The sequence below is a fragment of the Eublepharis macularius genome, chromosome 5 (genome assembly GCF_028583425.1).
Source record: "Eublepharis macularius isolate TG4126 chromosome 5, MPM_Emac_v1.0, whole genome shotgun sequence".
NCBI lineage: Eukaryota > Metazoa > Chordata > Lepidosauria > Squamata > Eublepharidae > Eublepharis > Eublepharis macularius.
In genome coordinates, this window is record NC_072794.1 from 14,265,581 (window position 1) to 14,281,775 (window position 16,195).

The following is a 16,195-nucleotide window of genomic DNA, read 5'->3' on the forward strand; positions in this document are numbered from 1 at the left end:
TCAGAGGGCAACATCTGGGCAAGGCCTTAGCCTCCGTGTCCTGTTGTTAGCTCACCAGACAGGATGCTGGATAGATGGACCGCTGGTATTATACGGCAGGGCTCTTCTAATGTCGTTCTCTAGACAGGGCATAAGCGACCCCCTTTGTGCCAGTTTCTAACCCGTGGATTCCTTTGAAATAATTCCCTACACCATTTTATGGGCCACAGCTCCTGCTCCCCCCCCCTTTGCCCTCTCTCCAGGAGATTATAAATGTTCTTCTGAAGTTTTCATACACTGCATCTGAAGAAGTGAGGTCGGACCCAGGAAAGCCTGTGTTGAAAAAAACTTGGTTATTGTTAAAGGGGCTCTTTGATTTCTGTTTTACTAATCTTTGATCGCTGATTTCACCAGGGAGGGAGGGTGGGGTGTGGGGTGCCTGGAACTGGTGACTGGCACTGCCCTTGACCATTGGTTCTGTGGTTTGCACACTGCACCAGATAACCGCACATGCCCCTGAGGGCTGGACTTCTGCTGCAGTCCCCACCGAGGTTGCCAGCTGGCCAAGAGAACGATGCCTTGCCCCTTTAATAAGGCAGTGGGCAGTGAAGTTTCTCAGGACACAGAGCCCATAAACAGCACCTGATTTTTGCTGCAGATCACACTGATGTTAAAGGGGTAGTTTAAAAGCTGGCAAACCTCTCTGGGCAGGGGGGGGGATTCTGATACTGTATCCAGACACCAAGGAGGAACACCCATTGTGTGTGCTTATAGGATGGCCAGTTTTAAAATCGGTCTCTTTAGCTGTCCCTTTAATATCACTTTGATTGGCAACAGAAGACCAGGTTACCTTCTTGACCTCCCTGCCCTGAACAAACTGCCCATTTCCATACATTAAATTTCTCTTAAAGAGACATTTTTCTCCCGGCCAGTTGGGTATCTTAAAGAATGGGAAGGGAGTTTTGTTCCCGGCACCTGTCTTTTTAGAAAGGAAGTTGGAAATTGAACCAGCTTAAAGAGGTATTAACAGCTCCCCTTGATGATTTGGGGCAAAGGTAGCTTGGAATTCTATGAGGTTTAGCAGCGAATATCCCTGGGATTGTGTCACATGCAAACCACGTGCGATCTGCAGGAAGGCTGGCCTGCTAGTTCTGAGCGTTGCTCACTTGCAAAATGTCTATTCAGAGGGGAGGGCCAGTTCTGGATTTCTGCGAGCCCCAAATACTCCGTGGAGGCACCCCACACCAGTGCTCAAATTGTAGGGGGTCATAGCGAATCATGACACTTACTTCTAAAAACAATAACAAAAGGACATTATTTTATTTATTTACTTTATGTATACCCCATCTTTCTCCCGAATGGGGACCCAAAGATGCTCACATCATTGTCCTCTTCTCTGTTATATCCTCAGAACAATCCTGTGAGGTAGGTTAGGCTGAGAGTGTATGAGCAGCCCGAGGTTCTATGACAGAGCAGGGATTCGAACCCAGTCCTCCAAGATCCATGCCTGACAGTCAAACCACCACGCACCAGTGGCTGATTGTTCCAAAAGATGGGGAGAACTCCCCCAGCGCCCATCAGGAACTTGAGACCAGCCCCACATAAGAATTCCTTTGGGCTGGACTGTCCCCCAGCAACTGCTGGCTCAAAATGGGTCTTGTAGAGTTGCAAAAAGAGGTGGCAGCTGGAGCACCATCGTGACAAGGAAATGTGGAAGATTTTGGGGGGGGGGAGCCTTTTGGCTTAGAAAAAAATACAAGTGAGGAACAAGGGGACATGATGAAAATTTATAAAACTAGTCCTAGGGCAAAGTGAGTGAAGAGAGCGAACTTTTTCTCCCATAAGTCTAGATCTAGGGGACATTTACAAGTTGTAGATTTATTTGTTTACTTCATTTGTACTGCAGGTTTCTCCATAATGGGGGCCAAAGTAGCTCACGTCATTCTCCTCTCTTCCAAGGCCAAGTTAAAACACTTCCCATGACTGAGACAAAAGTTGTGCTGTGGAAAAGCAACGCTGGTAGACACCAGTGTCCCAGACTCTCACCAGCTGCAGGGGAGTCTGACAGGGGCTTTTTGTCTTTGCTTGTCGGTCTCCCAATGTGGCATCTGGTTGGCTGCTACTGGAAAGATCATACTGAAAATAATGGACCTTTAAACCTGATCCAGCTGGGCTCTTCTGCTATTTTGATGCTCATCCATTAACTGAGCAAGAGGAGAAGTGGCCAAGTGTCAGCAGTTTGGGGCAGCCCAGCTCCTTGAACTATTGACCGAAGATGTGTGGGAGACTGATCTCTAACTGCTAGGGTTGCCAGTTCCGGGTTAGGAAATTCCTGGAGATTTGAGGAATGGAACCTGAGGAGGGCAGAGTTTGAAAAGGGAAAGGACCTCGGCAGGGTATAATGACATAAAGTCCACCCTCCAAAGCAGCCATTTTCTCCAGGGGAACTGATCTCGGAGTCTCTCTACATGAGACATGTGACACGTGATGAACACATGTCGGGAGATGCAATGTTAGCCGGGAAGGGTAGTTTAAAAAGACAGAGCCCGCAGCAGGGCAAAGGCGGTGCTATACACTGGAGCTCGGTGAAGGGGCTGCCAAATGCCAGGAGGGAAACTTCAGCCTATTTTAACATCTCCAGGTCCAAGCTTGGCTTTGGAAGGCAGCTCCGGCCCATTTCCATTCCTCGCTGCCCTCTGTTTTTAATCCCACACAATGTTAGACTGCAGAGGTGAAATTGACAGGTCCTTATGGGAGGTCAAGATGAAATTAACAAACCCTCTGAAGAGCCATCTCTGCCAGCTCTGTCTTTTAAAACTACGCTTCCCGGCGAGCATTGTGTCTCCCTACACTTGATGAACATGTGCCAAAATGTCTTGTGTAGAGAGACTCCAAGTTAGGATTTGAACCGGGGTTTCTCAGGCCCTAGTCCAACACTCTTAACTGCTACACCACAGCGGCTGTCTGAATTAATAAATAAGATTGGAGCATATACACACAAGCATCCATACGCTGGACTGGATCCAACAATCTTCAAATGAAGGTTCCCCCGATGGAATGAAATTTTCCTGCCTCTCCACTGAGGTGTCTCATGTAGAGAGACTCTGTTACCTGAAGATCACTTGTAATTCCGGGAGATCTCTGTCCACCACCTGGACATTTGGAACCCTCCTATCTGCAGAGTGATGGGTGATTTGGATGGGAGGGGTAAACGTTTGGACCGCTATAGAAACTGATGGGAGCAGAGAATTCCCATCATAGTATTTGGAATCTGGGGTAGAAACCACTCTTTCTCTCCAAAAGAGGACACTGCTGGGCATTTGGGGCTGAAGCTGCATATCCTGCCATCTAGCAGGCTCAGGGCTTTTTTCCAGCTGGAATGCAGTGGAACGGAGTTCGGGCAGCTCTTGAAAATGGTCACATGGCCAGTGGCCCCACCCCCTGATCTCCAGACCAGCCCTGGTGCCAGGGTTTCTGGCGCCGGAGGCTAGCCTTGTGGAGCACATGCACGTGCGCCCTGGACTGCGTGATGACGTCATCATGCAGTGCCGCTGGCAGGTGGCTGGGGTTGAGTGAGGAGGCTGCCTGCGTGCTGCACACCACCCTGGCTGCCTGTTGTCCCTGACCCATGGCTGCTGCGCCCGCCCGAGGACAGGCGGGAGGTGCCAGCGCCAGTGGTGTGGGGCTGGCTGGTGGCGGTGTGGGGCTGGCTGGTGGTGTTGTGGGACGCGCACCTCCACCCCCAGCACTCCCTCCGGCACCCCCTCCAGCCCCATGGCCCCCACGGCCCCCACCTCACTGCCTCAACGGTGGCACTGGCCCTGCTCCAGACAGAGGGGAGTTTAGATTGCCCTCCTTGCCGCTGAGTGGCACGGAGGGCAAACTAAACCATCTGGAGATCAGGGGGCGGGGCCACTGGCCATGTGTCCATTTTTCTGAGAGCGGTTTAAACTTTAAAAAACTCCTCCCTTGTTCCAGCTGACCCAAAGTGACCTCATTGTTCTGTCCTGAGTTCCACCACCTCTTTTCCCAGAAAAAAAAGCCCTGAGCAGGCCCATTGGTGCAGTAGCAAGTGGGATACTGTCATCTCATGGTATTTTTAAGGGGGAACCAGGTTAGTTGCCTGATGTTGCCTGATGTTGCCCACCCCAATTCCTGTGATGCTCAACCTTCCACTTTCTGAATAAGAAAGCTCCCTCTTCGCCACCTGACCCCCTTTCTCCCTCTCCCTTTCCCTTTACACTACCCAATGCTTAATTTTATTCTTTTCTGTTTATAGCCACACTTATAATTATTTAAAGCAAGAAGCGGGGGCGGAGGGGGGTAGGGGGAAAAAGAACAATCTAGGCACCCGTTTTGGCTTTGCAAATGTGATTTTGCTTGCTGAATTTTATTTTTATTGCTTTGTTAAATCACAGCCAGTTGCTCGGCAGCTTTAAGCAATTGGGTTTAATTTAAAACTTCCACAGGGAGGACGGCGGGGCCATAAATTTCCAGGCGAGAGGCGACGGGTGGAGAACGTCGTTTTTGTTCCCAATTAAAAACAGGGGAAATAAAGAAAGGGAAAACAACCCACGCTGATTGTGGAAGCAATTAATATAGCGTTAATAATATAGCCAGATCTCGTGAACACGAGCGCAGTGTGCCAAGCATGGAGCCCGGGACTGATGTAATGGGAGCCGATACACAACCCAGGATGATGTTTAAGGGGTGACCAAGGATGGGGTGCAGATGAACTAACTCCAGACTCTCTTAAGGGAGCTGCTATCATTTGCCCAGGGAAAGGACACTACTTAGGAAAAGGGGGCTGTTCCACACTGGTTTTACATACTTTCCAACTAGGAGAAGTGGTGTTTCTTTAGGGTGACAAAAGTTTGCCATGTACCTGATTCTATTCATAGAATCATAGTGTTGGAAGGGACCTCCAGGGCCATCTAGTCCACCCCACTGCACAATGCAGGAAATTCACAACTACCTCCCCCCCTACCCTCAGTGATCCCTGCTCCAAGCCCAGAAGATGGCAGAACACCATCAGGATCCCTTGCTGAACTGGCCTTGGGAAAATTGCTTCCTGACCCCAAAGTGGCGATCGCCATTACCCTGGGCATGTAAGAAGGGGCCATGAGAACGAATTCCTCCAAATTTGAGCACAGCTATGAATATTTTGAAAATTTTTACAACAGGTTTCTTGCTGCCATAATCCTCACTCCTCCTCTCCCCTTTCCCCCTTGTTTGTTTCAGCTATAAGTGTTCACTTAAAATTTCCATTTCACGTGCATCTGAGGAAGGTACCTTGCAAAAGGTATTACTGGAATAAACTTTAGACTTGATGGGGCCACTTGATTTCTGTTGTTAGTTTGTGGCAGATTCCAAGGCCTTCTGTTAGTTTGCATTCTCTCCCCCAACACACTTCTTACTGACTATTGTGTTATCAGTGAAATGGGCCTAAGCTCCATGCATACATTTCAAAAGGACAAATCCTTTTGCTTCACTTTAAAATGCAGTTTGTCCTAAAGATCCTTAAGCAAGTTACTGCCAAAATCTATAAAGTGGGGGAAGAGTAAAATTTTGACCTCACCTAACTATTAAGATGAATTTGCTTGTAGCTTGTTTACATCAAATGCCACCTTCAAAAGTTGGGGACTTGCAAAATTTCACACTGCTGTTCTAGTTGGGGAGGAGGGATCAATCTATCTTTAAGATTTAGCAGGAGTCAAATGTGCTGGGGAGGAGAGAGGTGACCACTTGACCTTCAAGGTCCTTCGGGCTGTCACAGGTTGTTTGTGGCTCAGCAAATAGAGAAACTGCGGATTGCTTTGCCCAGGTCACCAGAGCGCTCATGTGATAGTCACATGTCCAGGGGTTGTTTGATAGATCAAGACTAAGTTTTGTAGCCTGGCTTGAAAAGTGAGGTTCAAGGGAATTGAGCTTATTGTTGGAGACGTCCAACATTTCCAGATGGTTCAATGGCTTGAAGAGCTCAGCTGAGAGACTGGCCAAGGTGTTGTTTTGGAGGAAGAGAAACTTCAGGTTTGGAGCACCTCGGAAGGTCCCATCCGTGATGGACCAGAGATGGTTACCTTCGAGGTCCAGCTTCTCTAGATGGGTTAGTCCTTCTAAAATTTGTGGAGTCAAGGTCTGGAGGAAGTTGAAGGAGAGGTCCAAGTATGTCAGATTTTCCAGCTTGCTGAAGCAAAAGGGGGGCACATCCTTTAACTGGTTGTTGGAGAGGTCAAGTGCGTCAAGCCGCTCCAAGGGGTGAAACCATGATGGACGTAGGGTGGCCAACAGATTGCCGCGGAGAGCCAGTTGCATCAAGGCACTAGAGTTTCTGAAGATCCCTGGAGGTAGATCTTCAAGAAGGTTGTTGGTAAGATCCAAGGCAACCAACTTCCGGAGATCACGGAAGAGACCGTCGGGAAGAGATCTCAGTTTGTTATTGGAAAGGTGAAGTTCCATGAGTTTGTCAAGGCCCACAAGAGCATTCACGTCAATCCAGGAGATGTTCGTGAACTCGATGGAGATCTGCCGAGTGTCTTCAGAGAAGCCTGTTGGGAACTCCTGAAGAGATGGGGAGGAGCAGGTGTACTCAGTTACTTTGCTTGGCATGGGCAGCAGAGGGCATGGGGAGGCCTGGACGCAGCAAAGAAGACTCCCCATGCAAGCCAGGGAAAGGACTGAGACCCAACAAGCCATGGCAGGGCTCTGGACAGCTGTGGGAAGTAAGAGACAGAGATTATCTGCTGTGGCAGAAGATCTGACAACGACTGCTGTCTTTTGTGGCTGCCTAGCTGGCAGGGCCTTTTTGGTTGTTGCCCCAGCGTCGCTGTGCTTAGGCCTGACTGCTAGCTGCTTTTAGGAAATTGGCTATATGTTCCCATGTGGCCTGGCTTTCTGGACAGGGAGTCTCAGCTCAAGATTTATACAGTGCTCTCAAGTGTTCAAAGCACTTTACATATAGTATCATTGTAATCTTTACAACAGTCCTGTAAAGTCGGTCAGCATTATTATCCTCATATTGCAGAGGGGATTATATACGCTGAGGCTAAGAAAAAGGGGCTGGTTTAGGGCCACCTAGTGACGGCAGCGGTGAGATTCAAACTCTGGGACGTTTGGATTTGTAGCTCAGTTCCATAGACACGATTACACAAGGTTGAAAGGCTGTGTGGTGTAGAGGCCGGAGGGGCAGATGGGAAACCATGGTTCAAATTCCCCATCCTGCTTTGAAGCCTGGTTCATTCACTCAGACTTCAACCTACCTCCTAGGGTTGTTGTAAATATACAGCGTAGGAGAGGAGATCTATTTAAGCCTTACTGTACTCCTTTGAGAAAGGGGAGGATAAAAACGTTTCAGTCTTTTAAATAATCGAAAGCCATGATTCTGAAACCTACATGTGGCAGTCAACTAACAGTAACAGAGTTACTCCAATCTAAGCCCATTGAAATCAAATTAAATGTCAACGTAAGTGATGCATTCTCTCATCAAGCGTAAAGGAGTTTGGGAGGCAGCCAGTCTAAGTAAATGGTAAAGTGAATGGTACAAGAGGGAGAGGCTGGTAAACCCTTTGCCCTCTTCGGCAGTGCCATAATGCGACTAGAAACTTAGCAATGTCTCAGTTGTGAAACTCCTCTAATGATCCTGAGCCCTTCTTTCTCATTCTCTCAGCCCTACCTACCTCATAGGGTTGTTGTGAGGATAAGATAGAAGATGGAAGGGCAAGGTGTGCCGCCATGAGCTCCTCTGGGGATGGGAAGGATAAAAATGTGATTGTATTTGTTCAGAGGAGTTAGTCTTGTTAGTCTGTAGTTGCAAAACAGTAAACAGTCCAGTAGGACCTTTAAGACAACTTTACTGTAGCATAAGCTTTCGAGAACCATAGCTCTCTTCGTCAGTTGCATCTGATGAAGTGAGCTGTGGTTCTTGAAAGCTTATACCTCAATAAAGTTGGTAAGTCTTAAAGGTGCTACTGGACTCTTTACTATTTTGCATTTGTTTTTCCTAAAATTAGGGAGGGAGAGATTTGAGGGCCGAAAACTGTGCATGATGATCAGCCAAACTACACCTCCCTTCATTCATTTTTTAAAAAATGCAAACTGGTTTTGGAGACAGCCAATCAAAGCAGAGGAATGGGCGGGGAGGGGCTCTTTAATCCTTTCCTTCCTCTTGGCTGGCTTCTCCAAAACTGGCTCAAATCCCCATCGCAGAAGGGCTCCATTCACTGGGACCCTCTATCATTCTCCTGCTCAAGAGAAATGAACTCGGAGCAATTTTGAATGGGCGAACTGTAGCACAGAAAAGTTAAGCAGCCTCCGCCTCCCACACACCAGTTTTTACATTGCTTTGCCTGGCTAAGGGTAAGAAAGTGTTAGCAGGGACTTTGTGGGTCCCAATATAAAACAAAGGACCAAATAAAACCTGAACACAATCCACATAATTCCTTTTATTAGGAGGAACTGAAATGACACATAACAAACCGTCCTCCGACCTGTGTCCCGCCAGCTTCCTACTGTTAGACTCTGGGGTAGCCAATTCCAGGTTAGGAACTTTTTTGAGATTTGGTGGGGGGGGGTGAGGGACTTCAGCAAGGTATAATCCCGTAAAGTCCTTCCTCCAAGGGAGCCATTTCCTTCAGGGGAACAGATCTTTGCAGTACGGACGGCAGTTGTTATTCGGGGAGATCTCCAGGCCCCACTGCACCTTCCCACCCCTTGCTTCAAAGTGGGGGGAAAAGACACATTTATATTTTCTGCACAATCTTAAGTTCAAGATCCATCATTGGAGAGAAAGCTTTTCTCATGTATGCATCCCGAATACACAAATCAAGGAATGATGAGAGGTAGAGAGGAGAAGGCCAGGAGAGCTATTCTAACATTCATTCAGGTCATGTTATTTAGTAAGCCATCTCGATGTGTGGGTGCAGGGGAGGGTGCTATCTCTCCAGTCCCTTTTGCTGCCAGCTGAGTGGTCCCCTCCCATCATTGAAGAAACTCAGACATATGGACTAGGAGCTTGGATCAACGAATGCTGGATTTGGCAGCCGATTTCTGCAATGCAGTGGTGTATAGCAAGCAAGAGATTCAGTGCTTTTAATCTTCCACATCACCTATTCCTGGTGCTCTCCACCTCTGCCCAGGCAGCTTTTAGCCGCACATTGGCTCCTCCACCCACTCAAAATCTCCAAAGGCAAAATCAAGAGGCCCTTGTTGAAACGGCTGCTGGTTGGCATGGGGGTGGGGGGACTGGCCCCAGACTGGGTACTCACTTGCGACTTCGCGGCTCTCTGCAACCCTGAATGCCACCAACCTCTTCTTTTCCTCTCCCGTGTCTGGCTGTCACTCTTCTGCATGAATCTTAGTAATGTTCTGGGAGGGGACTGGGTGCTGAAACTGGTCTTTCTGGGAAGGGAACGGGCCTCATAAGGTCACTTCCTGGTTGCGCCACCTTGTTGAGAAATTGACTCTTTGTAACATTTCAGAGAGAGAAGAGCCAACTTTCTGTCCAAAGCACACCCAGATATTGACATTCTCTTTTCCGGAAACCTCCTAAAACACTGTCCCCTAATCTCTTCCAGGAAGAGAATAAAGATCAGACAAAAACCTTCAAACATTTGAATATCATATCAGAGGGGTTTTTTAGGCCTCTAGATCCTTTTTTTCTTTTGCAGCGAGGTATGTGCAAATCTCTTGACAAAGGGATTGCAAATTTCTACATGTACAGAGTTAAAAAACTCACTCTCCTCTTTTCCTAATTAATTACGATTGAAAATTCATAACCTAATGAGGGTGATAGATTATTTTTGCTACTTTCATCCGTGTCTGGTCCTCAGATAGACTTCCTCTGGCTATAGAGAGTGCAAAGAGGTATCAGGACGAAACCAACTTCCATGATTTTGGGCTTATTCTTTCCCCTCCTTTTTTTTTAAAAAAATATTTTTTATTATTTTTCCACACATACATATACAGACATGAGACAGTTATCATTTTGCTTGTCGATATCTGTTATCTATTTCTTTATCTCTTATATTTCATCTTGTTACATCTTTAATTGTGAGGTCTGTTATGTCATTATACAGTTAGTCTTGGTATCATATTTATGTTTAAACATTCTAATTATTTGTCTTCCATTTGTAGAAGGGATCCCATGGTACAGAGAAATCTTCTTCCATTTCCCCTTTCATTAACAATGTTAATTTATCCATTTCCGCCGTCTCCATTATTTTTGTTATTAGTTCTTCTTGCTGGGGGATTCTTTGTTGTTTCCAATAGGTTGCAAATAAGATTCTAGCTGCTGTTACTATATGGATTAGCAAGTGTTCTTGCTCTCTCTTTATATCCAGCATACAGTTTAATAGAAAAAATTCTGGTTTCAAAGGAATTGATATCTGTAAGATATTTTGTAATAACTTATGTACCATTATCCAATATCTATGCATTTCTTTACAGGACCACCACATGTGGAAAAATGTCCCTATACCTTCTTTACATTTCGAACACTTATTTGACATATTTGTAAACATTTTAGCCAGTCTATCTGGCATTAAATACCATCTATGGAACATCTTATATAAATTCTCTTTAAACACAGCAGATTTAGTTATTTTAACATTTACTTTCCATATCTTATTCCACTGCACTTGGTCAATATCATTACCTAAGTTCTGTATACATAATCTTTTACATTTCTCCACCCCTTCATTTTCTTTCATTTCCATTAGGAAGATATACATTTTCTTTATCAACTTTTCTTTCCCCTCCTTTTTAATAGCTAAGCTAAATTAGGGCTACACAAAGGGCTCTCTAATTTGTTTCTTTATATTGGCATTTTTTTGGTCAGTTCTCTGCCCTCCCCCCTCCAACTTATTTGGAAAATTTGCTTGTATTGTTCATGTATCCCTTAGGGTTGTTATGTGCAATTTATATGGTATTTATATGTACACAAGGTACCAATTTCTTCATAAAACAATATTAAATTATATGGTTTTAATATATAATTTGCATAATATTTATAATGCATTTATAGGCATAATGGCTAATGGTGATTTATTGAGGCACAAACTTCATAGGAGGAAACTGGTCCAAGGAAATGGCACGGAAAGAAAAGTGTCGTGGGCCTGGTCACAGAAAGGAGCAGCCAAATCGAAATGGGGGATTTTCAGGTCTCGACTACGGAGATGAGAAAACGGAAATCTTTCAGAATCTGGATTCCTGGAAAGCGGACCTGCTGATGGCTGTTAAATGGAACCTCCATGTGGAGAGGCAGTCTGCTGAGTCTCTGAGGAAAGCGACAGAAAGAAGCCACCAGCCCCAGCCACCAGCCCCTTTGGCATAGTCAATTTCACCAGTTCGTGGGGCTTTGCAGGAACAAGTCTTACCCAAATGCCCCCTTCAAGCTCCTCCTTGCCCCCAATCCTTCTTCTCTCCCCCCCAGCCCCCCATCTTTCTTTGTTGTGTTTCCTTTGCTAAACTTGGAATAGATTTCTCTCTGACTGATAGACTTGCCAAGCTGCAGCAAGCAGCTGTAGTGACTGAATGACTTTTGTATTCTATGGCCCCATGGTTTATTAACCAGCTCGGTCCCAGAAGGAGTCCCTTCCTTACATCTACCCCTGTACAGAGCTATTTTGGGGGTGGCAGCTGCCTCTTTTCACTCTCTAGCTGCCGGGCCTTCTGCAGGAGACTAAAACTGGAGCCTGAAACCTGTTTTTCCACACCAAATATTAAGAGATGCCCTTTGAGGCTGTGCCAAGCAACTTCTTATCCCTCCCTCTGCCCCACCCTTAGCAGTGAGCGACCAGGCTGCCACTCAAGATGGCAAGATAGCTTTATTTTACATTTCTAAGGTTTTGATCATTTGCATATCTTTGCCTTCTTGCAATAAAATTTGCTTTCACAACAAAGAACGATGTTTTTAATGCTGTTGCAATACTCTGTTGTCACATCCTTACCCTGGCAGGCAAGTGAGTAACCAACCCCCCGTCCCCACATCTTTAAAAATATAAATGTTTAAACAATATAGCCTCTCCTGTTGATGTATTATTAGGAAAGTCCTCCTTGAGTCCCTGAACCAGCAATGTTTAGTGAAAACACTGTGAAAAGATAGAGCAGTTGGCATAATTCTCTTCCGTTGCAAGATCGGTTTAAGTGTGTTGGTTGGAAAGCATAGATGCCAGCTCTATATCCTCTGCTTGCTTCAGACTTCATATCCAGACACCAAGGAGGAACACCCATTGTGTGTGCTTCTAGGGTGGCCAGTTTTAAAATTGGTCTGTTTAGCTGTCCCTTTAATATCACTTTGATTGGCAACAGAAGGCCAGGTTACCTTCTTGACCTCCGTGCCCTGAACAAACTGCCCATTTCTGCACATTAAATTTCTCTTAAAGGGCCCAGACATTTTTCTCCCGGCCAGTTGGGTATCTTAGAGAATGGGAAGGGAGTTTTGTTCCCTGGCACCTGTCTTTTTTGAAAGGAAGCTGGAAGTTGAACCAGCTTAAAGAGGTATTAACAGCTCCCCTTGATGATTTGGGGCAAAGGTAGCTTGGAATTCTATGAGGTTTAGCAGCGAATATCCCTGGGATTGTGTCACACGCAAACCACGTGCGATCTGCAGGAAGGCTGGCCTGCTAGTTCTGAGCGTTGCTCACTTGCAAAATGTCTATTCAGAGGGGAGGGCCAGTTCTGGATTTCTGCGAGCCCCAAATACTCCGTGGAGGTACCCCACACCAGTGCTCAAATTGTAGGGGGTTATAGCGAATCATGACACTTACTTCTAAAAACAATAACAAAAGGACATTATTTTATTTATTTACTTTATGTATACCCCACCTTTCTCCTGAATGGGGACCCAAAGATGCTCACATCATTGTCCTCTTCTCTGTTATATCCTCAGAACAATCCTGTGAGGTAGGTTAGGCTGAGAGTGTATGAGCAGCCCGAGGTTCTATGACAGAGCAGGGATTCGAACCCAGTCCTCCAAGATCCAAGCCTGACAGTCTAACTACCATGCACCACTGGTGCTCATGCTGGTTGTTCCAAAAGACTGGGGGAAAGCCCCCAACGCCCATCAGGAACTTGATACCAGCCCCACCTAAGACTCTCTGCCAGCAACCGCTGGCTCAAAAGGGGTCTTGTAGAGTTATAAAAGGTGCCAAAAAACTCTATGAAAATGAGCTGGCAGTTGGAGCACCGTCTGGCAAGGAAATGTGGAAGATATTTTGGTGGGGAGGGGTTTTAGGTTTAGAAAAAAGATAAGTGAGGAAGAAGGAAACATGATGATGGTTTATAAAATTAGTCCTGGGGCGAAGAGAGTGAAAGGAGCGAATTTTTTCTCCCTCTTCCATGAAGTCTAGATCAAGGAGACGTTTACAAGTCGTAGATTTATTTGTTTGCTTCATTTGTACCGCATGTCTCTCCATAATGGGGACCAAAACAGCTCACATCATTCTCTTTTCCTCCGAGGCCAAGTTAAAACACCCCCCATGACTGAGACTCCACCCACATTGGGCTGGGGAAAAGGATGCATCCGACGAAGAGAGCTGTGGTTCTTGAAAGCTTATGGTACAATGAAGTTGGTTAGTCTTAGAGGTGCTACTGGACTCTTTGCTGTTTTGCTGGGGGAAAGGAGCACTGGTAGACACCAGTGCCAGAGACTCTCACCAGCTGCAGGGGAGTCTGACAGGGGCTTTTTGTCTTTGCTTGTCGGTCTTCCAGTGTGGCATCTGGTCGGCTGCTCCTGGAAAGATCATACTGAAATTAAGGGACTCTTAAACTTCATCCAGCAAGGCTCTTCTGCTCTTTTGACTGAGAGCCAAGCTACAAGTGACGAATTACACTTGCCTGGCACTTGAACAGACTCACGTGTATTCCTCCCTGTTCACCAGGGCCGGATCTAGGGTTGCTGGCGCCCAGGACAACCCTAGACTGACCCCTTGCGCTGCGTGATGACATCACTTCTGTGACATCATCATGCAGGGTGGAGCGTGCCACCCGTGCAGTGCATGGGCGGAGGCAGCGTGCGGTGCTGAGAAGCCGCCCGTGCCATTTGCCTCCCCGCAGGACAGGGGGCAGCTGGCTGCCCCCTGTCCTGTGGGGCAGGCGAATGGCACGGGCGGCCTTGCAGCCCCCGCGCTGCCTTTTGCCTGCCCCACAGGACAGGGGGTGCACGGCAAACCAGCCGCCCCCTGTCCTGTGGGGCAGGTGAAAGGCAGCACAGGGGGCTGGGAGGCTGCCCGCGGTGCTGCCCGCATGCTCCCGGCAGCTGGCAGCTGCTCCTGGTGCCCCCTCCCTGGTGGCATCGGGGGCAGACTACCCCCCTGCCCCCCTCGATCCAGCCCTGCTGTTCACTTGCACTCCACTTGGTCAAGTGAAGTGCAAGTGGAGCGCAAATGAACAGGGAGGAATACACGTGATTCTGTCCACTTGCCATTCAAGTGTAATTTGCCACTTGCAGCCAGGGCCGGATCTAGGGTTGCCGGCACCCAGGGCAACCCTAGTCCAATCCCTCACGCACTTCTGTGATGTCATCACGCAGGGCAGAGTGTGCCACCCGCACGGTGCGCCAGTGGAGGCAGCATGCGGGGCTGGGAAGCCGCCTGCGCCATTCGCCTCCCTGCAGGACAGGGGGCTGCCGGGAGGGGGCGCCGGGAGCAGCTGCCAGCTGCCAGGAGCAGGCGGGCGGCAGCACAGGCAGCCTCAAAGCCCCCTGCGCTGCCTTTTGCCTGTTCCACAGGACAGGGGGAGGCCGGCTTGCCAGGAGGCTGCCCGTGCTGCCGCCCACGCACCCCTGGCAGCTGGCAGCTGCTCCCGGAGCCCCCTCCTTGGCGGCACTGGGGGCAGACTTCCCCCCTTCCCCCCCCCCCCCGATCTAGCCCTGCTTATAGCTTGGCTCTGAGCAAGAGGAGAAGTGGCCAAGTGTCGGCAGGAGTTTGGGGCAGCCCACCTACTTGAATGTGTGGGAAACAGATCTCTAACTGCTAGGGTTGCCAACTCTGGGTTCAGAAATTCCTGGAGATTTGGGGAGTAGAGCCTGAGGAGGGGAGACTTTGGGAAGAGAGGGGACCTCAGGCGAGTATAATGCCACTGAGCCCCAGTTATAATTATTTAAAACAAGAAGGGGGGTGGGAAACAAGGCAACCATTTTGGGTTTGCAAATGTGATTTTGCTTGCTGGATTTTATTTTTATTGCTCTGTTAAATCACAGCCAGTTGCTCGGCAGCTTTAAGCAATTGAGTTTAATTTAAAACTTCCACGGGGAGGACGGCGGGGCCATAAATTTCCAGGCGACAGGCGAAGGGTGGAGAACGTTGGGTTTGGTTCCCAATTAAAAACAGGGGAAATAAAGAAAGGGAAAACAACCCACGCTGATTGTGGAAGCAATTAATATAGTGTTAATAATATAGCCGCATCTCATGAGTGCAGTGTGCCAAGCATGGAGTCCGGGACTGATGTAACTTGACCCGACACACAATCCAGTTTGACGTTTAGGAGGTGCCCACCCTCTGCCATAATCCGCACTCCTCCCGTCCCCTTTCCCCCTTGTGGTTTTGGTTATAAGCGTTCACTTAAAATTTCTATTTCCCATGCCTCTGAGGAAGATAAGACTCTCAAAAGGTATTACTGGAATAAACTTTAGTCTTGAAGTTGCCACTTGATTTCTGTTTGACTTAGGTCCACTCCCAGTTTGTGGCAGTTTTCAGGGCCTTCTGTTAATTTGCATTCTCTTGCATACATTTCTGCTGACTATTGTATAATCAGTGAAATGGGCCTATGCTCCATGCGTGCATTTCAAAAGGACAAATCTTTTAGCTTCACTTTACAATGAAGGAGAATTGGGGGCAGATGAACGAACTCCAGACTAACTGTCTCAAAAGAGCTGAGATCATTTGCCTGGAAGAGAGGGGGCAATACTTAGGAAAGGAGGTTGTTCCGGACTGGCTTTACACACTTTGCAACTAGGGAGAAGGGGATTTCTCCATGGTGTTTCTTTAATGTGACAAAAGTTTGCCATGTGCCCAATTCCTCTCCTCCAGAATTTGAGCACAATTGTCACCATTTTGAAAATTAGTTCCTAAATAGAACTCCAGGGGAGGCTAGAACCTGTAACCTCTTGCATAACTCATTAACACCTATCTCTTTAATCCTCTCTCCTTTCAGTTTTGGTTATGAATGTTCACTTAAAATTTCCATTTCACATGTACGTGAAGATGGTTTGACTCAAAAA

At 47.3% G+C, this 16,195-nt stretch overlaps 1 protein-coding gene across 1 annotated transcript; it reads right to left on the bottom strand.

Annotated features, from left to right (window-relative positions):
• Positions 1-1,282: 1,282 nt before the first annotated feature.
• Positions 1,283-9,368, bottom strand: LOC129331142 (phospholipase A2 inhibitor beta-like). The gene is made up of 2 exons (XM_054981521.1): positions 9,243-9,368; positions 1,283-6,692 (listed from the first exon to the last, which is right to left on the bottom strand). The coding sequence occupies exon 2, from the start codon at positions 6,673-6,675 to the stop codon at positions 5,683-5,685; it is 993 nt and encodes a 330-aa protein (XP_054837496.1). The 5' UTR covers positions 6,676-6,692; positions 9,243-9,368; the 3' UTR covers positions 1,283-5,682.
• Between the last annotated feature and the right edge of the window lie 6,827 nt (positions 9,369-16,195).

What these genes read in the sequence shown, in the direction of transcription:
- LOC129331142 (XM_054981521.1), bottom strand. Translation starts at nt 6,675, where the DNA reads ATGGCTTGTTGGGTCTCAGTCCTTTCCCTGGCTTGCATGGGGAGTCTT.